General features: G+C 41.6%; 1 protein-coding gene across 9 annotated transcripts in view; it reads left to right on the top strand.

Annotated features, from left to right (window-relative positions):
• Positions 1-25211, top strand: part of MARCHF8 (membrane associated ring-CH-type finger 8) — a 96799-nt gene extending 71588 nt beyond the window's left edge. For 5 of the 9 annotated variants that reach the window (XM_057401084.1, XM_057401086.1, XM_057401085.1 and 2 more), the window contains 6 exons: positions 5158-5208; positions 15630-15709; positions 16013-16858; positions 18791-18971; positions 21700-21847; positions 24304-25211. In XM_057401084.1, coding sequence (XP_057257067.1) covers positions 5158-5208; positions 15630-15709; positions 16013-16858; positions 18791-18971; positions 21700-21847; positions 24304-24608 — 1611 coding nt within the window. In that variant the 3' untranslated portion in view covers positions 24609-25211. Of the gene's footprint in view, positions 1-5157; positions 5209-13161; positions 13378-15629; positions 15710-16012; positions 16859-18790; positions 18972-21699; positions 21848-24303 lie in introns of all 9 variants that reach the window. The other 4 variants (XM_057401090.1, XM_057401092.1, XM_057401088.1 and 1 more) reach the window with 3 other exon arrangements.
• Positions 25212-27221: the final 2010 nt, after the last annotated feature.

Genomic DNA, 27221 nt, shown 5'->3' on the forward strand with positions numbered 1-27221 from the left:
CCCTGATTTGTTTAACTGTATCTCTGTTGGGCTGAGGCATTAATACTTACCTTGTAGGAATCTGCAGCTGGGGCCTTGCAGTAACAACATCTCCAGGTCTATGAGCAGAGATTAAAGATCGATTTAGTATTAGCCGTACTTTAGGACTGAACACAGGTGGTAGTCAAGGGTGTAGCCAGAAGAAGGCTACACAAGCTGTGAGACTGCTTCCTTTGTTGTCTTGTATGTCCCTGCCTTATTGACTGAAAACCAAAGTGTTGGAAACACAAAACTATTTTATCTGGAAACTTTCCCTTTTCCATCCTGGCAAGGACATCCAAGTTGCATTTCTTTAGGATGCCCACTTGCTGAGGTGCATTAGTTCTGCATCTGAGTTTGAAGAAGGGTCATCATGGTACATTGGTATTTGTAAGTGCACAAGAGCAGCTATGGCTGCCTGAATTGTTATCAGTGAGTGGGGACCCTCCTGCAGGCTCACATGATAGGAACTGGTGGTTGGGGTTCACAAGTCTTCTGGGTTTGGCTGTGTAAGTTACACATCTGTTGTGTTTAGTGAAAATGGGTATCTTGGTAGGGAAGCAAGAGTAAAATAAATGTAAGTTCTGAATATGAAAGACTGAGGTAAAAGGGAGAATGGGAGGGAGGTGTCAGTTTCTAGATCTCTGAACTGAGAAGTCAGAGTTGTCATGCAAGAGTAACCAAGAAATGGTGGCAGAAGGGAAAATGAGCCAGCAAGGTGGAGAAGGCAAGATGAAGAGCCCTGCAGGAAAGCAGATGTGAGCTGAAGCAACTACTGAAGGAAGGAGGCAGCTCTGTCACTCACAGAAGGGAGCAATTCAAGGGAGAGATAGAAAAGGAAAGCGAAGTTGGGAGGGTTGCAAGCAAGTGCATCCAAAGTTTAGAGGAACATGTCACCGTAGGAAGCGGTAACAGTTTTTCTGGTTTTCAGTCGTTTCCCTGCTTATGCCCTCCTCTGCGTTTCCCTAGAGCCAGGCTCTGATATCAGAGAAAGTCAGAGCAGCAGCTGGCAGTGAGTGGCTCAGGAGAAGTTACAAGTTGCACTTGTAAATTTTTCCTATCTAGATTTTTTTCTTTAAAGTGTCTGCCAAGTGGTTTTAGTTGAGTAGGATGATTTTAAAAAGCAGAATTCCAATTATCGCGTACAAAAAGACTGATTGGCTAAAGTAGAGTGACACTTGCTTTAACCGGTGGTAATTGTATGGTCCATGCTGGCGGATGTTGCGTTTGTCTTGACCTTTCGTTCAAGTGCAAAGACTAATGCTTTTGCAAGAGGGAAGGAGAGATTGTTTGGAGCTGTAATTGCCAGACTAGAATATGTCCTACTGTGCAATGGAACATACTAGAAAACACCTCTGAAGACATTTATTTGTTGGGTAGTGATAGTACTGTAACAGAAACCATTTCTATGTCAGTGTTAATTTGTGAATAATTGATAAAAGATCCCAGGATGAATGTAGTGGTGATAAATGAAGTATGAAAATTGAGCTTTTGTTTGTTTGCCTTTAAAATAATGTTTATTTGTTCTTCACTTAGTAACTGTGCCTGCCATTAAAATCTACCTATCCCAGGAGTCCTTCCATGGCTTACAGCACTTTTGTATCTTAATGACTGGAAAATATAACAGCATCCTCAGTTTATCAGCATGGGAAACACCAGCAAGCACTGGCTCTATTTAATGGCTTCCATGGTGTTTTTTTCTGAAGAATAGATGTTTATTATTTTATTTGTAAAAGAGAGCTAAGCAGCCCAGCTGGGCTTCATGAACTGTATTACTGAGAGATGTTCCTGTTGTTGTTTAACGATTAAAAAAAATAAATAAATATTTTTTTTTGGTCCTTTGCAAGTCGCTGAAAAGAAAGGACTGTATTTTCTTTCTTCAGCAGGGGTGCTGCTTGTGTAGTCAAAAGTGAACTGGAAATTACTGTTGTACAGCACAGTTCAGTTGTTTATCTCTTTTCAGCCCAACACTTTTTAAAGTATGCATGTACAAAACTCTGAGACTTAGGGCAGCTGTTTCAAACAATGTCCTTGATTAAAGGGCAGGCTAAGACAGGGTCAGTTGGTGTCCAAGGGCTGAAACAATTTTATCTGGATTATGGGGCTGCTTGGTAGTTGACAGGACAACCAGACTGAAAACTCTGCATTATTTGCCAGTCTCTGTTGGATCTGGTAGTGGCTGTGGGGTCAGTTGTTACTCCATAAAAATATGGCTGAGTTGATGCTTTTCCTGCTTGGTGTAGGTAGCTCTTTAAAGTACAGATTTTGGCCAATCTGGGCTAAAGCTGTAGTGAATTTCCAGTTCATCTTACTGATGTGCCAGCTTTGTGTGATAAAGAATCTGAGATGTGAAAGAGCACTTAGGTGGCTAGGAGTCCTTTAGGAATATCACAGTTACCTAATTACATGTTTGTGTGCATTCTGTAATCCTTAAGGGAATGTATTTCAAGACCACTTTGTTGTTTAAAAATGATGACTATTTCAGTAACAAAAGCAGTTGTTTATAGTCGTCTACTGACTGAAACCTTTGATAGGTATGTTTCCAACAGTATATCAATAAAGGTAATATGAGCATCTTTCTCTTAGAGGCTCCTGGCATCCATCAGATAAAATCAGTTCTGCGAGCAGAGGCAGAAAGGCTAGTTTCTGTGGCACAGCTAAGAGTATGTTTGTTCTGCATCATTTACCATGCTGTACAAATACAGGTCTTGTCATCCAGCCTATTTGTGCTTATTGAATTTTAGCGCATCCTTTTCAACACAGGTGCCTGTGTAAGTTCAGTCATACTCCCTTGCAGGCTGCTGCTTCAGCTAGACAACAGTATTTGGGGAGTGTTGAGTTAATGTGAAGAAACCTCTGCTGTTTTTATTTTTGTCTTTAGGAATTTCACCTAGAAGTCTTTGACACCTATGGCTGGATTTCAGACTTGGCCCCTGTGTGGAGCTGTATGTGTTGCTTCAGGCAGATTTCTTGGCCACGGGTATCACTCTTCACTATCATTTTCCCTTGTCTCACATCGTCTTGCTTTGTTTACCTTCTACATGTCCCTAGGAGGCCAAGCACAGCCTGCTTCCCCCCACACCACATGTATAGGCAATGACAGGTCTTTGTGCTTGCCAGCTTGTGTTGATCTCTTATCATCATAGCTTGAGAACATGTCTCTGACTCCTTTTTCTTCATTCTGACTTCTGAAGCTTCAATGAACTTTTTTTTTTCCCCTGTTGCTATAGTTACACTGCCTTTGATGAAATCAGCTAGGTCCTTCTCTTACGGTTGGAGTTGGTTCTTAGCCCTACTGGTTCTGGCAGTAGTTCCATCTAATGTTAACTTCATGTAAGCCTCATGTCCATATTTTTGGATGTGTTTACGTGTTTATTTCTCTTCCAGGAATAGTGTTACCTATGTAACAAAAGCTTATAGCCATCTCAGAGGTAAAATTCAGCCTTGCAGGCCACAACTATTCCAGACCTTAAACTGATCCGTGCTGACTTTTAGGTTGTCCATCATTCAAAATTGGTGGGGGTTCCCTGGTTGCTTCTCCTCTGTTCTTCTGAAATATTAATTTACTGTTTTCTGGGTATTCAAACTCCTACATACAGAGGTTTTCAGAACGCTATATTTGCTTCTTCGAGTTTTTAAGGGAGGAAGTACAGTTTATATCTGTCAGCTGAGGCAGTGCCTGGGACTGTGCTGAGAGACAAGCAGTATTTATATATATATATATATGTAAGGCAAGGACAGCCTGCTTTTGTAAGCACGTGCTGAAGTTTTTTTTTGCCTTGCCTTTTCTCAACACAAAGCTATGAAGTTGCTCTGGGCATGTCTTATAGGAAGAAGTGTATGAGAGTGCATGGATCTGAAAGTGTGGGCGTGGCTAGGTACCCAGCCAGCTGGTCTGACTTGATGTGGGCTTCAATTATTGAAGGTCACTTGAATTGGAACAAACCATAGGCAGGAGGTCTGAAATCAGTGTGCTATGCCCAAGGCTGAGCATAGGAGTAACAGCAATTGACTATTAAGGGGTTTGGGATTTTTTATGTCCCCATTTGTTAATATACAGGACTACTGATCTCAAGCTCTATATAATCAGTCAGTGCCAATGAGAACTGGAAGCTAGTGCTGTCAAAGTGTCTCTGTTAAGTTAAATTTATTCAGGAATAAAGGTGAAAAAGTTTGGCTCCTAAAATCCCAGATGAAAAGATGCACTTCTAGAATCACTTATTGAGCATAGAGCCCATAGGAGAAAGTACTAAATTTACCCTTTTTTCGGAAGGTTTAAATCTCAAACCAATTTGTATCCTGGCTTCCCAGACTTAAAGAACATACGTACTGATCTGTAACCAAATGTGGTGACTTCCCCTGTTCATAATATTTGCTTAGGAAAGAAAAAAAGTTTTTGCAGAGCAATTTCTAGGCTCTTCCAATGGAGCAATTTTGTCCATTTACACATACGGTAAACTGATGTTCAGAAACAAGGAACCCTTAAAGAATGAAATACCTCAGTGAAACTTACAGTTTATTTTGGTAGGAGGTAAGATTGTCATCCTTACTAGTCACGGTGTGCACACTGAAAAGTGAGTAACAGATACAGTCATCAGTGATACCAGTTTTGAGAATTGCATCTTCTGCATTTTCATCTTCCAGTTTAATTCTGAGTTCTCTGGTAAAAAGGATGTTCCTCAGTAATTCTGCTTTGTCTCCTGAAATGACATGTATGTGGTTATTCACAATTGTTTCCGGACATCACTGTGATACTTCTGTTTTTCTTTAAGCAAGTGCTTTCAGTTTTAGTGGTTGGATGTTTGCCTTTAGATACAGATGAAGCATATCTGCTTCATCTGAGAAAAGGGTTTGCAGTATTCATAGAGAGAATAAATCATTGTTCTAGTATTTCTCACTTTGTACTTGTCTTGGCTGTGTGATTTTCTGCAAGGTAATATCTTGTTAAGCAAACACAGCAATTTAGTGATTAGCATAAATCAGGTTCATGTCAGTAGAAGCAACATCCTTAAAAGCAACAGCTGTAAGTCTTTCTCTGTGGAATTTTGTTTCTAATACCAGCTTTAGTATATCTTCATAACTCTGATTTGTTGCTGCTGATCAATGTTGCTAACAGCGATCCTATTCTTCCTCTTTCAGAATGAGAAGGCTTTGGGACATTCTGTGAGCCGCTCTAGTAACATTTCAAAGGTATGTTCCTCAATATGAACTCAGTCTTTGATAAAGTTGGGGATACGGGGTTTTCTTTCATTTCAAAACTGGGGTAATATATGCAGTAATGCGACTAGTAAAAAAATGCTTCTTATGCCTGTCTGTTATTGATAGTTGCTTCTGAAACATTAGAACTCTGGTGTTTTGTAGATACTCTTTACAGGTCAAATGAAGTGGAAGCTACAGTAGGTTTTCTCTTTCACACTGTCAGCCTCCTTAGTTTGGTAGGACCAAGATAGATGACAAATGTCTGAGATCTTATCCTGGGGAGAAAATCGTTCCAAAACCATCACTCAAGTATGTTCTTTTATACCATCAGTTATCTGACATAATCATAGAATCATAGAATAGTTAAGGTTGGAAAGGACCTTCAGATCATCAAGCTCCAACCCCCCTGCCGTGGGCAGGGACACCTCACACAAAACCATGTCACCCAAGGCTCTGTCCAACCTGGCCTTGAACACTGCCAGGGATGGAGCATTCACAACTTCCCTGGGCAACCCATTCCAGTGCCTCGCCACCCTCACAGTAAAGAACTTCCTCCTTATGTCCAATCTAAACTTCCCCTGTTTAAGTTTTAACCCGTTACCGCTTGTCCTGTCACTACAGTCCCTAATGAAGAGTCCCTCCCCAGCATCCTTATAGGCCCCCTTCAGATACTGGAAGGCTGCTATGAGGTCTCCAAGCAGCCTTCTCTTCTCCAGGCTGAACAGCCCCAACTTTGTCAGCCTGTCTTCATACGGGAGGTGCTCCAGTCCCCAGATCATCCTCGTGGCCCTCCTCTGGACTTGTTCTCTCTAAGATATGTGTAGCTGTGCATCCTGTAATATGTATTGGATGTGTGCTTATTATTTTATTGTCATTTCAACACTGAATTATTGTTAGAACCATGAAATCTATTGCTGTCAAGGTGTGACTGTGTAAGTATTTTTAAATGTTTGCTCTTGCTCTTACAGGCCTGTATCTTGTAAGTGATGCTTGATGCTCTACCCATTCAGTATACAGGCACACTTCAGATTAGCCAATGGACACATCAGAAGCACAATGGCTTTGTTATGCAGTTGGGGAAAAAGTATCTTCTGATCAGCCCCTTGTTTTATCTCATACAAAATGCTGCTTTGCACATCCAGGCAGCTCAGTGCTAAGCTGCAACACTTCATTTTGCAGTCTACAGGTGGGTTAGCTGTTGCAAGCAATTTGTAGGACGAAACCAATTATAGTAGTTACAGTAGTGGGATGCTGCACAGAAGCTTAAATACATGGAAAAATTTTCATCAGCTCTGACGTCTAATAAGAAAGTGCCTTATATTTTCGTTTAGAATAGTATAATATCCTAGCCAATAAGGCAGATAGAATACATGTGAAGGAGATAGTATGGAAATGCTTGGCTGCCTGTGTAGCCCCTTCTGAAACCCCCAGAGCTTGTTGATAGTACACCATTCTAAGAATAGCTATTTAACTGAAATTGAGTTTCATCAGTTATATGCTGCATTTCCAGATATGTTGGGGGGTGTGTGTACAGAAATAATGATCACGCTTCCTGCAAATGACACATTCAGCTATTATTTTTCCACCTAAATCTAGCTCACAGCATACCATTGTTGCAAATCTGCTACAAATACTTGGCACTGATACTTGATTCAAAGCCTTTCTGGTGCTGATATGTCATTATGAACCCGCTGTGATTATTACTGTGTATCTTTCCACTGCTCTCAGTTGCACAGTGCAATACAGGTGGAGAGGATTGAGTCAGAACTCATCCTCTAGCCAAGAGAGGATGCTGTGTTACTTGGTGTGACCAAAGAGAGCAATGCCTTAGGGCTAAAAGTGGTCAAGGAGGGAGGCAGACAGATGGTGCCACTGAAAATGGGATCAGCTGGTAGAGGTAGCAGGGTCTTTCCAGAGACCACAAGTGTTCGGGCCAGGTGGAAGCGTCCCTTGAGAGGAAGGGGCAAAAAAGGCAGTTTTCCAAGAGACAGATGCTAAGAGAGGCTGGAGAGATGTTAGCACATGTGGCTAGGCCAAGAAGAAACAGTCACCTGAATACTTGGCATGGGATGGAGGCCAGAAGCAGCAGAAAAAGGAGTAGCGAGTAAGATGCAGGAGGATCTTCATATGGTGCTATTAGGTTTTGTGCAGTCTGTTGCACACTGGGGGATGTGGCATGTCTCCAGGCCCTTCCTTGCTGTTTTGGTGTGTATACTTCAAACATTCCTTTTAAATTTGCTCCACATGAAATGCTTGAATTTTGGGAATCTTTTCTATATTTGTTTTGAAATGAAAAAAAAAATAATGTTAAAGGCAGGTTGACTTGATCTACTCATGGGAAGGGGACATGGCCCGATTCCTAACTTACCCATTGAATCACAATGGTGCTGATTGGAACACCCCGTATTGGCACAGGGGTATGTAGCCCAGCTCCCCATATGAACTATTTACCTTAAGCCAGCATTTTTCCCAAGAAGCCACCATTCACTGGTAGGTGCCTTCATCATACAAGCCAAACAGAGAAACAGTTGAGCTTATAGAAGTTTCATCATCTAAATGTAGATGAAATTGACCCTGAAACACAGCTAGTCACCAAAAGCAACTGAAAAAGGGATTTTCACAGTGGTGGTAATTCATACCCTCTGCTCTTAGATAAAGGAATTGTGCTTGCAAGCAGATTAAACAAGGTCACTAACAAAGGGGCTCTGCAAACAGTTATCCTCAAATTAGTGATATTGTTTAGCTTTAAAGTGTCTGATATAGCCTGAAACTGTGATGTGTGGAAATCTCTTCAGGTCATATGTGTGCTGTTCTGATCATCTGATTGCTCCAGAGGGCTAATTTTAGAGTAGTGGGGAAGCATTTTGTACTCTTATTTTCATGGCCCTCTAAGGGGTAAGCTTTGAAAATGCTAATACTGGGATCACAGCAAAGGAATTAAAAGTGCATTCTTTCAAAAATTTAAATGCTTTGTCTTTTCTGTACGTTTTTTTCTTTAGAGCAGAAGCACACTGTAAAGTATTAAATTATTCTTAGGCTGAATGGCAGCCAGTGCAAATGCAAAGTGGTAGCCTAAGCTTGCTATAAAATTTAAAATCCATTTAGGCTGTTCATCAGCTTGGAACAGATTTAGGAAAGCATATGAATACACACGTCCACTGTTGCCTGGAGCTTTGATGGATTCAGTGAGTGTTCATCTGTAGAAAACCAGTCCATGTTTTTCAGTCACAGAGCTTAGCTGTCCTTTAGTCTATCAGATGACCAAGGTTAACGGAAAGGAACTGCTGCTTGGAGGTGTTCTGTTCAGGTGCATGCGCCTGGGGGTAGGAAAAGAGAAGTTGCTTAAAAAAAAATAAAAATTTCTTCTACTGAGCTGTTGGGGAAAGGAAAAGACAGGAAAAAATGTATAGTGTGAAGATTAAGGTATGCTCTTTTTTGTGCCCACAAGAGCAAGTAATGCCATGTTGGGGCATGATGCAGTTGTGTTCATAGGGAGTGTGATTTTCTCCTTGTGCTGTGATAAATCCCCTCTCCTGGGGCTGGATTCTTACTTCATATAGGTATGATGGTACCCTGTGAAAGACAAACCTTTAGGTGTTTCCTTTCCTCTTTTGTCCCTGCAGTCAGTTCAAGGTATTTTGAGGAAGACTTTAAAGTCAGAGGGCTATTTTATTGTTTTTTTTTTCTTCTGCAGAACCTGTGCAGTTGCTACTGGGTTTAGTCAACATTAATCCTGTGCTACAGGCAGGTTGAATTGCACACAGGGAGATTTTGAAAGGATAGATAGCCTTCTTTTTATATCAGCTTTGGCTCTGGTATATCTAGAGAAAGTTCCTGCCAGAATCCTCATTTAAATTTTCTTAGGGAGAATGAAGGGAAGCTGACTTAAGCTTCGCTTCTGGTTTCTAGACATAATGCTAATTATAGTCATATACCTTATATAAAGTATGGAACAAAGTTCTTCTAGCAGCTGACTGCTGGTTCCTATTGACTTGTTGCCAGAATTGTATGGTGGAGTCGACGGTCGTGAAAATTTTAGATGCCTCTCTCCCATGTCATCTTTTTTTCTTTTGTGATTATTTTCCCCCCAGATTTTTTAACTACTCTCCATTCTAATAATGCTAATTTATCCCAGCTGAAGACACTTGATTTTAATATGCACTGGAAATCAAATTGGCACAATTCTGGTAGGAAGAATTTAATGGAGAAGTTACTGATATTTGATCCTGCCATATTTGAGAAAAGCTTTCAAAACCAGCCTGTCAGCAGGGCTGTCTACCCTTCACAATATCCAGTCTGCCTGTAGATGGCCTGTTTTGGCTGTCCCATGGGTCAGGTTAGCACACTCGGCGCGGGTGGTTGGTCTCATTGCACTGCTGCCTGGGTGTGCTAGTTCAGCCAGAGCCCTCCTTTGGCATGCACGCAGTGGAACAGCCAGGTCTGTTCCACAGGTGAGCTTTGGAGACTTTCTAGCTGCAGTGCACTTCAGCAGAGCCATAGCCAGTGTGTACGTGGAATACAACACCCGCTGAAAGCGTAAGAACACAAATATGTTGCATCCTGGTGGATAGCTGGAGCCAGCCAATTGCATATATTCTGCAGTGACTCAGGAGAAACGATGGATGTGTCCCTTGGGTTTAATCAACACCTCCCTGCCTGACTTCAGCCCAGGCTCAGGACTTCTCAGTGCAGCAGACAGAACTGAATTTTGCCACTGTGAGTGAGACAGGGTTGGAGCAAAGGGATTTTGCCACTGGCAGAGGGAGGGGAGATGTATGGGGCAGGTATGGCACAAAGAGAGGCAGATTCCCTGGGTCTGTTTGTAGATGTCCTTTTCCCTATCTGAAGAGTAGCTGGGTTGGCTGTGGAGAGCCTTGCAGTGGCACTTGGTGCCTTTTCTCACAAGGCACTCATCACTTTGTTTCTTTCCCAAATCACTGTCTATACCCATATCCTGCCAAAGCAGCAGGCATGGTGTGGTTGGTCTTGGTTTCTGTGGTGTAAGCTAAATGGGGAGCAGAGCCTCGGGCTTATGCTGCCTCTGGAGATGTAGAATGCAAGATGAATGCCAGCCATGTCCATGTCTAGCAGCAGCTTTGCCTTCTTACAGACATTTAAATAGGATCTGTGTGTGAGAGAGAAAATAGCTCTCTGGCAAAGAGTTCTTCGAAAACATAGGGTGTGATAACCATCCCTCTGATTCTGCCTTTCCCCTGTGCTGCTGCCACGTTGTGATGTGTTAATACCAGGAAAGACAAATCTGATCCAAACAGAAGTCCCAGTGGCCAATTGCAGATAGCAACACTGTGATCTTGGTGCTGAAAAAGCATCACAGTGCATGGAGATTACAGAGGTTGGGGGGAATATTAAAGGTAGCAGGCCTTGAAAACTGGTTGGGCCTGGGACAGGACAGCTCTGGAGCAGTGGTGGGAGATGTCTCCACTTAGCTAACACCTACTATGGTTAGCTGTGTCTCTAATCCCCAGGGGACTGGTGGTGATTTGAGTTGGCTCAGTGGAGAAGACCCATCACTGTGATCCTGTGGTTGTTATGGGGAACAGAGGCAGACAGAAACTGCTGCAATGGTCTAGTGGTGCTTGAGACATCTTTAAGCATCAGATGCAGCTAGCTACTTTTCAGGATTTTTACTGCTCTCTTATTTTATATATTTATTTTGCCAAGCAGAAAAGCATTTGAAATGGGTTCATCGCAGTGTAAAATAAAGATAAACCTTTAATCAGAATACCAGGTTGAAATTTAGATTGTGGAGTGTTTGGTATCTTGCTGTATCACTAAATTTGTGTTTCTCTGAAGCTCTTTGTGCTGCAGTTCCTCTTGAGTAAAAGACTTTAAACTGTGCTGCTTTTCTCTAATCCTTTGTCTGCCAAGAGGAAAGGTTTGCTGTATCATTAAATATGTATAGTGCTTAGCATGTTCGTTCCAGGTCCTTAGCTGGTACTTCTGGGTGCATTTGTAGCACAAATAGTAGGGCCAGAGTATTGGTTCTATTCAGTGTGGCACCTAGAAATGATGAAGTTAGCAGGTGTGGGGGAAAACCTTTCTTTGCTTCTTTCAGACTTTCAATCAGTGGAGGTATTCTTCTGGAATAAAGTTGTTTCTAAGTTCTTAGCTTTAATGAATAATTTAATAAGGTTTTTAGAATGTGACAGGCCCTGTTCTTTAAAACAAGGTGTAATTGCTAGTACTGAAGTGCAGCAAAGAGTGAGACAACAGCAACTATACCAAGAAGTGCCATCTCAAATAAGCAGGTTATTTTGGAGTACACCTAAGTCACTGATGTGTTCACTATGGCTCACTTCAAAGATGACTTTATTTTCTGAGGCAGGGTCGGTTTTTTGATTTAGTGTGCAGCATGTAATCACATGGAGGTAATCAGAAAAGGCTGGGTTCTTTCACTAACAGATCACACTGTTCATGGAGTGGGGGCAGAATGAGAACAGCCACCTATGGCAGCACACATGTATATATATATATGCGTATGTACATGTATATATAGGCATGCACACGCATACATTTGTATATATATATAAATGATGGAGATATATATATATGTGTGTGTGTATATATACCTTCTTGATGGCAATCCTCCAGAGAGCTTCCAGGGATTGCTATCTTCAGAATCACTGGTTATCTAAACACCAGTGCAGAAGGCTGTACTGTGACCTCACTGAATTGCATTAGGTGGGAATGTAAATATACACAATTAACTAACTATTGACCTTTAGTCCTGAGCTATTTTAGGCAACCAGTCAGGTTTTACAGGGTAACTGACTAGCACATAGCTACAAGGCTTGTCATTGGAGGTGATATTCCTCCATGTGAAGGGCATGGAAGTCTACAGAGATTCAGCAAGTGATTCTGGTGTTAGAAGGGTTGAATTCAGGCTGTCAAGGCTTAGGATACCCATCACATAATGTGCGTGGCAGAAACCTCCTATGGCAAAGGAGTGCTTTAAAACTGCTGATGCCATCGTAAGTAGCCAGTTCAGCCAGAAGTGCTGCTGGGGTGTTAAAGATGGTGTGTATGCCAGAAGCTACAGAGTGAGGAAGGCTTTGATTGCTTATTTTTGCAGCCTCATCAGAGCTGAGTTATTGCATGAGACCAACATCAGAGCTCCAGCCTAGCTGGATCCACCTCTCTGTTGCATTCTCCTATCACATTGCCTCTTCTTTGCCCTGTTCTGATCAAGGCTGCCAATGTTTCTTCTTTACTTTGGCACTTCTCTGCCTGATAGTTTCTGTACCTGAGTCATTAAACCCAGGAAAGCTGTGTGGACTGGCCAGCATCAGTTGCATGCACTCTGCTTCCAGAACTGGTGAACTTCTTGGGCTCTTGGCAGCAGCTTGCCTTTTGCTGTGCTCTTCTCAGTGAGTTGTGGCTCTCTATTAGAGGCTCATTGCGCTAACCAACTAATGGTCCTCTTGCCGCTGAAGCTAGGGAAGTGACTGACTAAATTAAACCAGCTCGGTAAAAGAAGTGGTTAGCTTTACCTCACCTTGCTATCCTAATCTGATTTGCAAGGCAGCTCTGTAAATAGTTTCATGAGCAAAAAACATGGCAGGAAAAGAGGATGGGCTGAAAGACTTGGCAAAAGCCATTGAACCATTGAGCCATGGCTGTTGTTGGTAGCCACAGCTTACATTAGCTTAAAACGAGGGTGGGGTGTAACTTCCTCTAATATTTTGGTGTTCTACTTTGTGGTGCCTTTCCAAGTGTTTTAACTTCTGCTCGTATTTTGGTTGCATTTGCATTAGGTATGAAGGTGGAGCAAAGGACCTTTTGTTTTGAAGCAGGAAGATGAGAGGAAATGTGCCTCAGATGTGGGGCTTTTGCAAGCTGCTCTGAACAGTGCTGGCATCTAGAAACAGAGTAGTAAGCTTGAAATGCAAATTAATTTCTGCCTTTTTTTTTTTTTTGTCCCAGCCTTTTGATTTCCCAAGTGGTGAGACTTTGACATCATCTTGGTGCTAAGCATTTGGATCAATAAACCAGTAACATGGTTTCAGAAGGGAAATTTTGGATCATTGAATCTAGTCATCTGCTATTTTACACGGTCGCATCGTATATACCGCTGTCTATTTTTTTGGAAGCTTCATTGTTAAAATGAAGGTGTGGAGGGATTATATTTATTCTAAGCAGGTTACCTTCTGTGATTTGGTTATAACATAAAACCTGAGTCAGATTTATTAATTGATTTGTGACTCTGGTTCCAACGATATCTGGCTCTCTTTCCATGGCAGAAAGCAACATGCTTTTTTACTGGTTCAATATTTTGTTTTTAGAAGATTGCTAAATATGTCTTTTTAAATAATTAAGTCTTATTAATTTTCATTTGCATGATTATAGCAGCAGATTTTAGTGTCAGGTCTTTCACTAATTTGGCAGCCTTTAAAAAAGAAAATAATTACTGCACAAACTCTTTTGAAAAGACAAGGTTTGAAGTCAGAGATGTTCTTGCTTTTAGAAGAGGTTAAGCATCAAATAGAAATTAAATTTTCCAGTAATACCTGAATTCACCTCACTGTATGATCAACATTCTGTATTGTTAGCTTGTGCAAGTGGTATAAAATGCAAAGAACCATAATTTACAGGATAAAGCAAAAAACTGATGTGTAAGTCTTTAATCTGTTTTGTTACAGTCATGACAAAGTTCAGTTTGCTTTCTGGCTCAATCTCTTGTTTGTTATTCTATACGTGTACCTAGCTGGGCAGGATGGGAAATAAGTTACAGTGGCTTACTATGGATCAAGAGGCGTGTGTTTAGTCTTGCTCTTGTCTCTTGCAGACCCACCTGTAAATGGATACCTGTTTCATCAGGCTCAGTGCACCTGAAGCATCCCAGTGTGAGGCCAGATACATTGGTCTCGGTAGTGCTGTTGGCTACAGAAACAAAACCTTAACAGATGAGTCCTGTAAAATGGAAGATGATGGTTGTATCTGATTTACAAAGTAGTGTGTGTCCTGGTATGCCTGTCTTCTCTCACAAAGAAGAGTATAATGTGTGACAAGCTATTGCTTTTGCTGTGAGAGTGTAAAAGCCTGCAGCAGCCTTGTTTAAGTGTACCATAGAGTCTTTTAATAAAGTGATTATAGGATTAAAGAGGTCTGAGAGAGATACAGTGTGTGTGTGTGTTGCAGAGATCATCAAAGCAGTGATGACTGAGCTAGCTCTGGCATCTCCAGCTGAAGTACAGGGCTAGGCACAGCATGCTTCTGGCAACACACCTTTCATGACATGAGTCTTTCCTAGTCTGGCTTTGCGCACTTGCCTGGCCCAGGTCTGTGCTGGCTCTGCTAGTTTTTGTACAGCCCAGCATGGTGTTGACACTCGTGTTCTGATTGCATTATTCCTTCCAGGGTTTCAGACTTCGCTCTGTAGATCAAGCAAGCTGTAAACCTTTGTTTGAATTTTGAAATGCAAGTAGTGTTTTGCAGCAGAGGGTGAGCAGCCCAGCCTGTCCAGCAGCTGTGGAACATGGGAGAACCAGGTTTAAAAATTCTCTTTATGTGATTATCAATTCAGGTGTCCTTCTTGCCAAAACCTCTAGGAAGAGTCAAGAAGTTTCTGTTTGTGACCCATAGAATATAGCCCATCATGCCCCAACTCTGAGACAATGATTGTTTTTACCATATTGATTTTAGAGACTTGTCTATAAAGTGTTAAATATGCCAAGAGCTTATCTTTCTTTTTTTTTGGGGGGGGGTTAGTTCAGCTGAATTCTGAATTATTCAGTTATTCTACATCTCAGTGTGCTCTTGTTGGGTCTTATGAACGTGACTGCTGCCACACCTCTTCTCCAGGTAGGTGGAAGACCCTGTCAGAGTAAGAGTAGGATGAAAGGCCTTGCAGAATACAAAGTACTTCAAGGAATGGTCTGGTTTGGCAGATGGTGCTCCTGTGTGCGTGCTAGTAAGGAAAATAACTCCCCAAGTAGTGTTTAAGTTACTGAATTACTGAGGGCTCTGTCTTGTGAAAAAAGCCCCAAGCTTCTAATCTCTTGTCATCATTGTAAGTGGAAGGATTAGCTATTATGTGGTAGTTAAATTCCGACTAGTCTATACATACACCTCCACCTAATTGTTCTAATTACCTTAGTGTTGCTCATTTCCTGAGCTATTGTTCTGTGCAGTGTTTGACAGCTGGCAGGTTCTGCTCCAGAGATGGCTGCATTTGACCTTGCGGAAAAACGTTTCTGTTCTGATTACTACCTTTCCTATGGATGAGGGTGTGTGACCTCCCATTGCAAATAAAGCCACTTCCTTGAATATCTGATGCAGAGTGATATCTGACTCTATATGCTGTTTGAGCCTGAAGGTGATTCCTGTGCATACCAAACTCTTCTGACCCGTGACTTGCTTTTGTTTGTTTGTTTATTTTACTTTCACTGCAGGCTGGAAGTCCAACCTCTATTTCTGCCCCTCACAGCTTCTCTCAGACTTCTGTTACACCATCCAACCAGGACATCTGCAGGTAAAGTGTGGTGTTTGCATGGCCACAGTGAGGCTCATGCGAGCTTCAAGTTAAGAAAAAACAAAACCTGGAAAGCATGTGTATGGGGAAGTAAGTGATGGGGGCCTATGTGAAGCATCCTATTTGTTTGACTCAGCCGCTGTCTAACACTGCTTTGTCAAATCCCACTGACTGTTTGGCCCTGTTACATTTGCCATTCTCACACTAGCCATAATTTCTCATTTCTTCACTTTTAATTATGTGTGTTCTCTTTTGTAATTGTTTTTTACTTTCTGTGCTTTTATTCCACTGTTCTGCATGCAGTTCCAGTGCAGTGTTTTCTGAGTGTTGTCATCACAGTCCAGTGCAGTCTGCTGTTGTCTTGAGAAATCCTCACTGCCAGAGCCCTCTGACACAAGGGGTCACTGTGACAGTAATCTGTCAGGACAAGTTGCATGCAGCAAAGAGAAACTCCTGTGGGCAGGATCGGGGCCAGGCACTCAGGTCTGCTAAGAATGTAAAGCCCATCTGCACTCTGAAATTCTCCAAGTCTCTCAATGACGTGGACCAGAAGGCGCAGAGCACGAGTGAGTGCTTTGACTATGTGGACCGAACATGCTCAGAAGGCAGATTGACCCCGACTCAAGAGCAGTGTTTAAGGATTAACAAATTTCATCTTAATGAGAGGAAACCACTGAATCTCAGGCCTCTTTCTTTTACCAATTCTAAGCACTCCTATATCCCTTCCCTTTCCAACTACTCGAGTGCATCGGGAGGAACAGAGAACCACAGCGCTGTACATATCCCCTTGCTGGAGGACAAAGTGGACCATGACACCTCAAGGAGCAAAAAACTGTTGCGTTACCTTTTTTCCTTCTCCCACACCTCCAGCACCAGCAGCCTGCATAAGTTCCACGAACTGGAGAACTATTCCAGTCACTTCCAAGCTGACAAATCCTCCAGCATGCTGGTGGAAAGCACAGACTTCTGCTCTGATGATATGGGAGATGATGACGTCTTTGAGGACAGCACCTCAGTAAAATTAAAAACAAAAGAGCAGCGGGCGCCCCTCTGTTCAGTTGAGAAGGACAGTGACCTTGACTGCCCTTCCCCCCTCTCAGAAAAATTCCCCCCTCTGTCCCCTGTGTCCACATCGGGGGATACCTGCAGGTTGGTTTACCAGAGAACCACCTATCTTTGAGCCCTCCCATGTGTGGTGGTGACTGTTCTGCTTTTCCCTGCCCTTGTGCTGTTTCTGTCTTTTCTTTCACCCTGTCACCTGGCTTTAATATGTGCAATTTGAAGCATGCAGCCTTCTATCTGCTGTCCTGCATGCCTCTGATGCACTTAACAAGGCTACTAAACAAAATAATTTCCTCTGGAGTCAAATAAATTCTCTTGCAATTTGTTTCATGTTTGGGTTTCTGAGATGGTATTTTTCTCTTATCATTGCCCAGACTGGGAGTATCATAAGAGAATCAGCTACACATATAAAAGGCCAAACTGAACATGTCTTGGCTTTTCTTGAGCCAGGTATTGTCCTGACAGACATTGCTGGTTTGGTCGGAGGGTGGAGAGTCAGAAGGAAAACAGGTTGAAAATTGCTTCTGAGATCAGGTTGATAGAGCCTAAGGTATTTTTTTATGTCTCCAATAGTTTGTATCCCACCATGCTCTTCTATAGTAAAGGGCTTTCTGGATGCCTTAGTCAAAATGAGGGTCTGAGTGCCATGATATCCACAGTGCAAGATCCAAAAAGAATAGGTATGCTTGTTCCAGCTGCAGAGGATTTAATCATGCACAGGTGGTGGGAGCAAGCAACTCTGGACTGTCTTCATGGTGACTTGTCTGCAGGTCTGCCACAGCTCCAGCTCCAAAATGTGACTGAGGAGCAGGCATCGCCATGTACAAGAGCAAACATCCCATCCCTCTATCTCTCATTTTACTATCCTGATCTTTCTCCTTGCTGACAGCAGTTTCTGAAGCTGGCTTAGTTAGTATTGCCAATATTATTTGATTCCCCCCTTCATTACCAGCAAAATCTCATTCCATATTGGCTTGTCATCAACACGACACTACTGTAATCCACCCACTCCTTCATTTCCACTTGCCAGCTATCAGCAAGGTTGCAAGAGGCAAGATGCTACACATCAGTAAGAGATTTCAGTAATAGACAGGGATGGCAGCATGCCGGAATGTACTTCACATATGCTTAGTAACTTGTATTCATTCCTTGAGCTCCTTACCATTCCCATTTCAATTCATGACCTCTTCCACATGGTTAGAAGGGCTTAGTGGTGTTTCATACAACCCAAGGGTCGTGTATAAATTGAAGCTGGAAATCAAATGCCAGCATCTGGTAGTAACACTATATATAAGGGGGTCCTCGCTGTCTGCATGATTAGGCTGTGAGGGAAATGGGGAATTTTGTAGAGCTGATGCTGCCTTATTAGCAAAGTAAGAATTAGAGGGAAAACCCATTCATCCATTTACAGTAGGTGTAGTCTGGGGAGATTCAGTGCTGTAGCTTTGCAGTGTGGATCTGTCTTTTAGCAGTTGGCACTAGAAATAATCACTTGTCTTGTGCAAAATCCAGGCTGTCTAAATTAACCCTTCATGATACTGGATTTGGCTGTTTCACAATTTTGGGGGGAATTTTGTTTTATCTTTCATTTCAGATTGTAATCCATGAGTAGCTTTAGCCCTCTGTGCATATTATGTCTTGGGAAGTGCTATCTGATCTGTATATTGAAGAGATACAGATCTATTTTCAGTTAAGTGCTGTTGCTCTAGATGAAGCATCATTTCTTACCCTGTTTTTTCTTTCGGATACAGCATTTCTATCAGATTACGCATGTCTGCCTCATCTGTTAGAAAGTGGCTTTCTAGTTAGCAGTGTCTGTGCCCAGTTATTTTGTGCCTGTGTATGTGTTTGCACAGCAGTGGAATTCTTTACTTTAGCTCCTTTATGGAACACATTCCTTTGATAGGTATGTCTCAGGATCCTCAATGGGCAGCCATGTGTGATCACAGGTATTACATGCCTCTTCCACATCCTTTCTGCTTCCTCTTCTCCTAATGATCAGCTTTTCTTCTGATTCAGGATATGTCACTGTGAAGGAGATGATGAGAGCCCTTTGATTACACCCTGTCACTGCACAGGAAGTCTTCATTTTGTGCACCAAGCCTGCCTGCAGCAGTGGATCAAGAGCTCAGATACACGATGCTGTGAACTGTGCAAGTATGAGTTCATCATGGAGACAAAACTGAAGCCTTTGCGAAAGGTAGGCGCAAGACCTGCTTTCCCAGGGAAATGCTTTCTTAAACACAGATCCACTTTGAAAAGAAGCAGCCCTTGCCCATGAGTCCACAGGACCCCCCACATATTTATCATGTTTCTGTGGCTCTTTAGTAAGCCTGGTCAGTTTTGTATGGGTGCAAAAAGATTTAAATTAACACTCAGCATGGCAAATTCACCATCAGTGGAATTCAGCTCTGAGAGTTAGCTATTGTAGCTAAACTGACTGTAGCTTGGCAGCTCTCTGTGTGTGGTTTTTTTCTGTGCTTTCTCTGCTTGGAGTGGGTGGGAAGCAGTTTCTTAGTATTGTGCCCTGTGGGAAAAAGCTGTTGGGCACCTTCAGAAATGAATCACTCAGCATCATTAGTTATATCTGAACAGGTCATCTGTAGGAAAGAGGCTAGATGCCAGAAGGTAGAGGCAGGGCCATAAACAGAAGAATAAGAAATTTCCTTTGAAATATATCTAAAAAGTCTTTTTAGAGATTCAGCTGAAGCCAGAAGATAAGCAGCCTCTGTATCTTCAACTCAGCTTTTATGGTATCCTGTCAGTCAGGAGAAAACAGCCTGGAACTGGTGATTATGAGCATGATGGGACAAATAATATGGTTTTTGCTTGATTGTAGGGTAGAAATGGAATTAAACTTCCTCAGTATCTTAAGGTTGTATTGCAGCTGTTCAATTGGGCTGTTCAAGCGCTAAGTTAGTAAGGGAAGAGGATGAGAAACAAAATGTGTCAGGTTCAAGATAAGATGAGGGAAGACAAGAAATGGATGCTCCATTTTAAAATCTCAACAGAAAAAAAAAGAAAGACATTATATCCAAATTTTCTGCTGTTTTTTGTTTTGTTTTATTTGGTTGGTTGGTTGGTTTGTTTTAACCCCAGAACTCCTATTTTAACTCCTAAGTGCCGTATCATCAGAATAATGCATCAGGGGTGTACAGATTCTGGTTTCCTTTCTGGGCTACTGCACACTTAAATAGTTAGCAGAATATTTTCTCTTTCCTGTGCAGTCATTATGTCTTGAGGAGATGAGGTGGCGCACATTGGGTTGGTGGTTTTGGATCCAGCAGCTCAGAGGAGGTATTGTCCAGCAGAAAAGAGAAATATAAATCAGTCAAAGCACAATTCCTCATGGCCCTGTAAAAGCATTCACAAATAAGTTTCACATGCGTACTTTTTGACAAAATAATTTAATTTATACTTTCTACCAAAAGTAAAAACCTTTGTTGAGACACTAAAGCGATTTTCTCTTTAAAATAACATCCAAATGTAATGTTTTATCCAACCTTTTTCTAAGAAGATTGAAAGAACATAGCTTTCTAGCATGACATGAGTCTAGCATGCCATTGCAAGAAGTACTGAATTCAGGTGTTCATCATGAGATTTAGATGCCCGCAGAACTGGAGATGTGGCTTGGACTGGCCAAAGGCATTGCTGGAAAGACAAAGAGGATCACAAAGTCTCTGTTTAATGTTTCAATTATTCTTTTATTTGTAGCACTGGAAACAGTAATTCACTATAATGGGTGATCTCAGTCATACCAGTCAGGTCATCCTTGCTCTCTTCCACATTATTTCTTCTTTTCAAAGTCCTCTTTTTCTGAAAATTACTCTAGATGACATCAAATGCACCTCTCTAGAAACACATAGGTATGTATGAAAATCCTGCATGCCCCAGCGTATATTTTGTGAAAGTGTGAGAAAAACCCATCTTAACTTTCTGTTCCAAGCAGATATGCTGAGGGATGTGTATCCCACATGGAAAAACTTTTATCATATATATGGGAGAAATTTCAAAAAAATAATTAAAAAATAGGGTGTCTCAGGTTAAAAAAAAAAAAAAAAAGCTGGTTTTTTTTTTTACAATCCCTTGCATATTAGAAGCATCTAAAATAATTTTCTGCTTTCTTTGTGTCTTTCCTAAATACAGTGACCTGACTTTGTGGTTTCTTGTGGGCTATATAAACATCATCAATAGTCTGGGGATTTAATTTGCTGCATTCTCTCACTTACAAAAGCTGTCATCCCACTTCTGCTGTGTGTTCTTAGGGCATATGTATTTAAGTGCACTTGAAACGCTGAAAATAAAATACGGGTGTCATGGTTGTAAGTAGTGTTAAATATATGTGAAGATTGAATGAAACCCCCAGAGGTAGGAGGTGAGAACTAAACAGCCGTGAGCTGAGAGCTAAACAGCCTCACTGTGCACAGAGGGACTCTTAACAGAGCTCAGCATGAGATGTCTTACACGCACCGGTCAGTTGTTCCGCTTGCATTGCAGTGTTTTATTGAATGCCTGCCTGAGCAAGGCTACCCTTTGACAGACACAATGCTCAGCTGTCACTGTGGGTAGCTGCTGTTGAGTGGGGAACACACGAAAGAGCAGCCTTGCTTGCACTGCACAAGGTGTTAGGGTCCTTCTGTGCTGGAGTTGCCCCTGTCTGGGTAAGCAGGGTGCGATGGCATTGTGCTGAGGCCCCAGATGGCAGCTGAGCACTGGAGGTCCCGTCTGGCACTGGGATGGCTCCCATCACAGCAGAGTGAGCTACCACATGTGCTGTGGTCATGATGTTGTCTGACTTTTAAAATCCATGCTAGGAGGAAACCAGTCTCCTGCTGGTTTTTGTTCTTATCAATGTTCTCTTTCTTTATACTGTCCAGTAGCTACAACAAACACCTAATCCCTTGCTCTGTTTCTGGGTTCCTTGCCAGTGGGAGAAGCTGCAGATGACAGCCAGTGAAAGGAGGAAGATCATGTGCTCTGTAACATTCCATGTCATTGCCATCACCTGTGTTGTGTGGTCTCTCTATGTCCTGATAGACAGGACTGCTGAAGAGATTAAACAGGGACAGACTACTGGTATGTTACTTTCTTATCTTCCCTCTTACTCTTTTGGAATAATTAGTTATTCTGAATGCAGAGAGGACGAGGAGCATGAGAGTGCAGGTAGTGTTTAAATGAGAATAGTCAGCTTTAGCCTGAGGTTAGGTTAGTTTTAAAGGATGGTTCTAAAATGATTTAGTGAAATCAGTATAAATTAATCTGTGGGTGCTTTTTAAGTCTATTTCAAGTCAATTTAGTCTGCATTTGTGACATGCACAGATATGAGAACTAATCCACTGTAGCCAGACACAAAATTGCACTGCCTTAGCTGATTTAGTTTAAATTGGAACTTGTACTGGGCAGATAAGGAAGTAAGTATTTGTTTGCTGCTATGGCTACCTTTTAACTGGGCAAAACCAGAAGAGTTTTCAAATAGAGAAGAATTAAGAAGGACCTAAATCAAAATCTTTGAGCTTAATCATCAGGGTTTTCTTCCTAGTTGGTCATCTGTGAGGTGGGTTAGTACAAGTTTCTTGTGACTGCCATGTTAGACTGGAGAAATTTTTTGTGAGTGGTTGTGCCTGAAGCAGAAGAAATTCAGGGTGATTCTTAGGACTCAAATTCACACAACTGAAGTCGGGTGCACTGCAGTTCATGGCATGTTTGCCACCACAGTGCACTCATATATTAACTTACTGAATATCAGGCATTCTGTAGCACACCAGGTGTAAACTTGCCAATCTGCAATCTGTTTACCTGGGTATGCCGGGCTACAGGTTTGCAGCTGTTGCAGAACTACTCAGGCAGCTGAGCTGTTCCTGAAGGTGGGGATAGAAGGGACAGGTTATCTGCCAAGGCTGGGAGCCATTAAGAGGCAAGCTGTTCTTGCTTGCAGAGTATTGCATCCCAACTAGACATGCAGGTAGAACATGTTTTATTGGTGATTGAAGAGCATCATCTGGGGAGGTAGTTGAGCATCAATAAACCTGCAAATCCACAGAGCTGTTACAGTCTCTTCACAGCAGAATAGTACTTCAGACTGAACATTTTTGCTGTCATGTCTCATTTGGGCTGTAGTTTGATAGCTTGTGACTTCAGTCAGGAATCTGCTTTGAATGAAATCTTTTAGTTTCTGTTCTATCCAACCCCATCTCTTTCATGCGCAGTGAAAATTTTTGGCCTTTCAATGTAAGGTTTCCGTATAATAATGAAAAGCATATACTTTCAAAGATTTGTTATCTCCATGTTATTTCAGCCAATAAATATGTTAGATGAACATCAGTAGAAGGAATAGGGTGAATATATAGTATGTACTAGTGCTTTCTTTGCTCTCTTCATTTGGATTCTAAATCTCTAGGATGCTGTAATGAGCTCAGGGGTGTGTGGAGTGTGTGTGGGTATACATTCATGTCTGCCCAGGAGCAAGCATATACTATCACTGCCTACAGATGACATCAGATAGCTCACCTGTGAATCAGAGATTCAGGTATTAATCATGGGTGGGATTTTGAAAGTAGTCATGCTGCAGTGCCTTTTGTATTTTGGGACTAAAATATTTTCATTCCCCCCCATGCTGCCATGCATTTCCAAAAGAGCACTGGCCTATATCATGGTCAAAACTTTGAAGACTTGATTTTATTCTCTGAGAAACCTGATAGTGGGTAATTCAGCATGCTTTCATATCCATCTTGTGGTGCCGCCTACCTTTAAAGAGGAGAGGGGCTGGGTGGATACAGGACTTATGTAAGCAGATGATGTATAACATGAATAGTCTGTCATTTAGAAGTAGTTGATAGAGATGTAACAGGTTCCAATGTCTAAAAGTTCAAGTTGGACAACCTTAGGAAAAGTAGTGATGGTCAGTTTTAATGATGGAGGGTAAACTTGCCAGAATGCTTCAGCATTTCTAACACTAGATGCTTTAGTTCAACTGCAAGTTACTGGGTCTGATGCAGATAAAATTGTCTGGTCTGCATAACAAAGATATCAAGCTAGATGATAACAGCCATTCCCTTTTGAACTTAAAGTCTGTGACTCCACGTACTGTGTGATCACGTAGTGGAACCGACTTCTTGGTTCTCTGAGTTGAGCCTGCTGCTATGAAACAGAAACCATGCCACAGAACTCTTTTCATCATCTGATCCAATTTTTGTTTAAAAACAGGTGTTAAAATACCTAAATATTACTGGCTGTTGCCTTGACTCTGCTTGTGATTGTGCTGCACAAGAGCTCAGACACAGAGACTCAGTTGTTCTGTTTCTTTTTCCTCTGGTGGGTGAAAATATATGTGATACATGAAGTAGAAGTCTGTGTGTGTTTGAATTGAAGGAGGGAGGGGAAGGCCAAACAAGAAAAATGGCAAAATAAAAATAGCTTGTGTGGAACAAACTCTGACAGTTTTCTTACAGGATGTTTCTGAGAAATGCCGTGTAGTCCATCCAATACTGACCATGTCCTTTTTCTTTCTTCTTTTTTAATTTTCTTTGTTCCAGGGATTCTAGAGTGGCCATTTTGGACTAAGCTGGTGGTTGTGGCTATTGGTTTCACTGGAGGACTTCTTTTCATGTATGTACAGTGCAAAGTGTACGTACAGCTATGGAAGAGACTTAAAGCTTATAACCGAGTAATATATGTACAAAACTGTCCAGAAACTAGCAAAAAGAATATTTTTGAAAAACCTGCACTAATGGAGCCAAACTTCGAAAGTAAAGAAATGCTTGGGGTTCACCATTCAGACACAAACTCTTCACATTACACAGAGCCAGAAGACTGTGCTGCAGAAATCCTTCACGTCTGATTGCTGGGTGGGAGGGGTGTTTCTGTATGTTCTTGAAGATTTAAAATACCATTGTTTACTGCAAACTGCTCTACCTTTTTAAAATCAGCTAACAGCTGAGATCTGGTGGATGAGGTTTTTTTACATTTGTTTTTTGTTGGAATATTTTTAAATCCCTTTGGCATATCTGTCAATGTGATCATGGTTGCATACCTCTCAACATTTTGTCTCTCGTACTGGCGTATCAGAGCCACAGGATACTGGGTAGAATGAGCGTTGGGTTGATATCAAGCAAGTCACTAGTGAACTGTCTTCAACTTCATAGAGTGTTACTTTAGAAGATGACTCTGATTCTGGAATATGTGTAGAGTGGGGTTTGTTTGTTTGTTATTCTTTAAGCATGATAAAGGAGGTTGTCCCAGACACTGAGGGAAATGAGAGAGCTAGAGTCTAATCTACCACTAACACTGCCACTAACATTTTGTCTTAGGCAGCAGGTGTAAAATTTTGCTTTACATATTGTGATGAGACTTACAAAGCATATAGCACTTTTAAAAATCTTTATTTTGTAATATGTATGTCAAATGAGAATGAAACTTGAACGAATGTATCATTTTTGAAACATTTCTTCATTCTTTACCCCATGTTTTCTTCTGGAAAGTAAACATCTTGCCTTACACACAAAAAAAGGAAAATTAAAAAAAAATCCAACCTGTGATTTCCAACACATGCCCACATTATCTTACTAAACGTAACACTAAAAAACTCTGCTTCTTTGGGTTTCCTTTGAGGAGCAGTTTTTTTCAAAGGATATTGCACTTGTGTATGGGGAGTAGTGGATACGTACAGCATTTGTTTTCAATGCGTAACTGTTTCAGTGCTCTGTTTTGGGAATTGGTTCTGTTTTTTTGTTTTTTCAACAAGTCAGATCATCAACACACCTGCACATACATACCTGAAGTAGCTCATTCCAAACCGTTGGCAAAGGGTTTGTTGCTACATTGACAAAAATGTGAGCTGTTACAGAAAAAAAAAGATAGTCAGTACAGCTGAAATTGGTTTTCCCTCTTCAGTACTGTGTCACGTGTGAATTACCCAAGAATTTGATATTGTCAGAGGTGATGCTGAGATCAAAGTCTAGGAAGTAAATACTGCATCAAGTGGATGAGTTTAAAAATGCCTGCCTGGTTTTAGTCCTGATGTAATGCAGTACATGGTCAGAGAATAGTTTTGTCTGTGCGTTTGAATTTGGGACTGGCTTTTTAATCAGTCAGCCTTAATGAAAAGAGAGGGACAGCTTTAAAATCTGTTTGCAGGGCTTTAGACAGAGTTGCCTGAAGCCTGGGGTGTCTGCTGTTAATTTGCTTGACCAGTCTGCTTCAGTGAACCACCGTCCAGCCTCAAGCCCTCATTCAACCAAAGTCTCAGTGTGACTAGAGCAAAAACAAAGCCCCATGAAAAATCAGCTGACTTTCCTTACCTGAGAAGAAGCTGACTTTCCTTACCTGAGCCACATCCAAATTTCTCTAAAGTCATTGATAATCTTCTGGTTGGTCTTAGTAGGAACTGCCTGGGCTTAGTTAGGTAAAAGCTTCTGTTTACTTGAGACACTGAATTGAATCCTCAGCTCTTGTTCAGATTTTACGTAGTCTTTTTTCAAGTACAACTTTCATTGGACAAGTTCTTTACATAATAAAAGTAGTTGTTTTAAGACTTCCCCAAGAACAACAGTAAGAGATTGGTGATTTTTTTCCTTAAAATGGAATATTAATTTATTTCTAAATTACTATGTTAAAGGAAGGCAGAGAAGGGACTATGGAAAGAGAACACACACCATTGGTTTCTAAGAACTGATACAGGAAAAGCATGCCTCTGTGTGATCTCGTGCTTGAAGCTTACTGCCTGTGATCATCATGAACAACATGGTACCTTGTTCTAGAGGTATTTGTAAATACCAAGACCTTTAGGCAGTCCTAGCAAAAGCTGCAGTGGCATGGGTTTGCGTACTGTGCTGGGTGTCAGGACGTCCCATGCTTACATGATACAGGCAGACAAACCCTGCATACCCTGCTACTATCAGGATGGCAGTCTTCATGATCATGCACATGTAGAGCTTTTTGCCTATGCCTACCGTAATTTAAAGTGCAATTACTCAGGCCCTTTCCTGAACTCTGCTGTGGGTCATCCTCTTCTATTACGAGAACCCAGATAATACGCTGTCTTGTTTTGTTTTCTATTTTGTTCTGTGAAAAGATTTACTAGATAAACTCAGGTGGTTAAGTATCGGGTCTTGCACACCTTCCTTGTGTTCTTCTGAAATGCCTGAGTGCACAAGGCTTACCTGTCTGCAAGATGCTCACTTTACAACTGCAAGATGCAAAGAATCATCTGCCAGCTGATGCTGTGTGCATCCTCATCCAATCTGTGGCCAGTAGGTGAAATGAAAATGGTCATGTTCTGGTATGAAACCTGTTCTCCAGCTCATACCTAAGAGGCACTAGTATCTGACCGATGTTCTGACAAGTGCCAGTAAGGCATACTGTAACACACTGGTCCTTCATCCATCATCATCAGATGTGATCCTTGGTGAAACATTGTGAAATATCATTTGGTGTTTTGGAAGCTCCATGTGGC

This window comes from Pezoporus wallicus, unplaced genomic scaffold, assembly GCF_028554395.1.
Source record: "Pezoporus wallicus isolate ANWC-B61680 ecotype Strahan unplaced genomic scaffold, APGP_CSIRO_Pwel_v1 contig_5524, whole genome shotgun sequence".
Taxonomy (NCBI): domain Eukaryota; kingdom Metazoa; phylum Chordata; class Aves; order Psittaciformes; family Psittacidae; genus Pezoporus; species Pezoporus wallicus.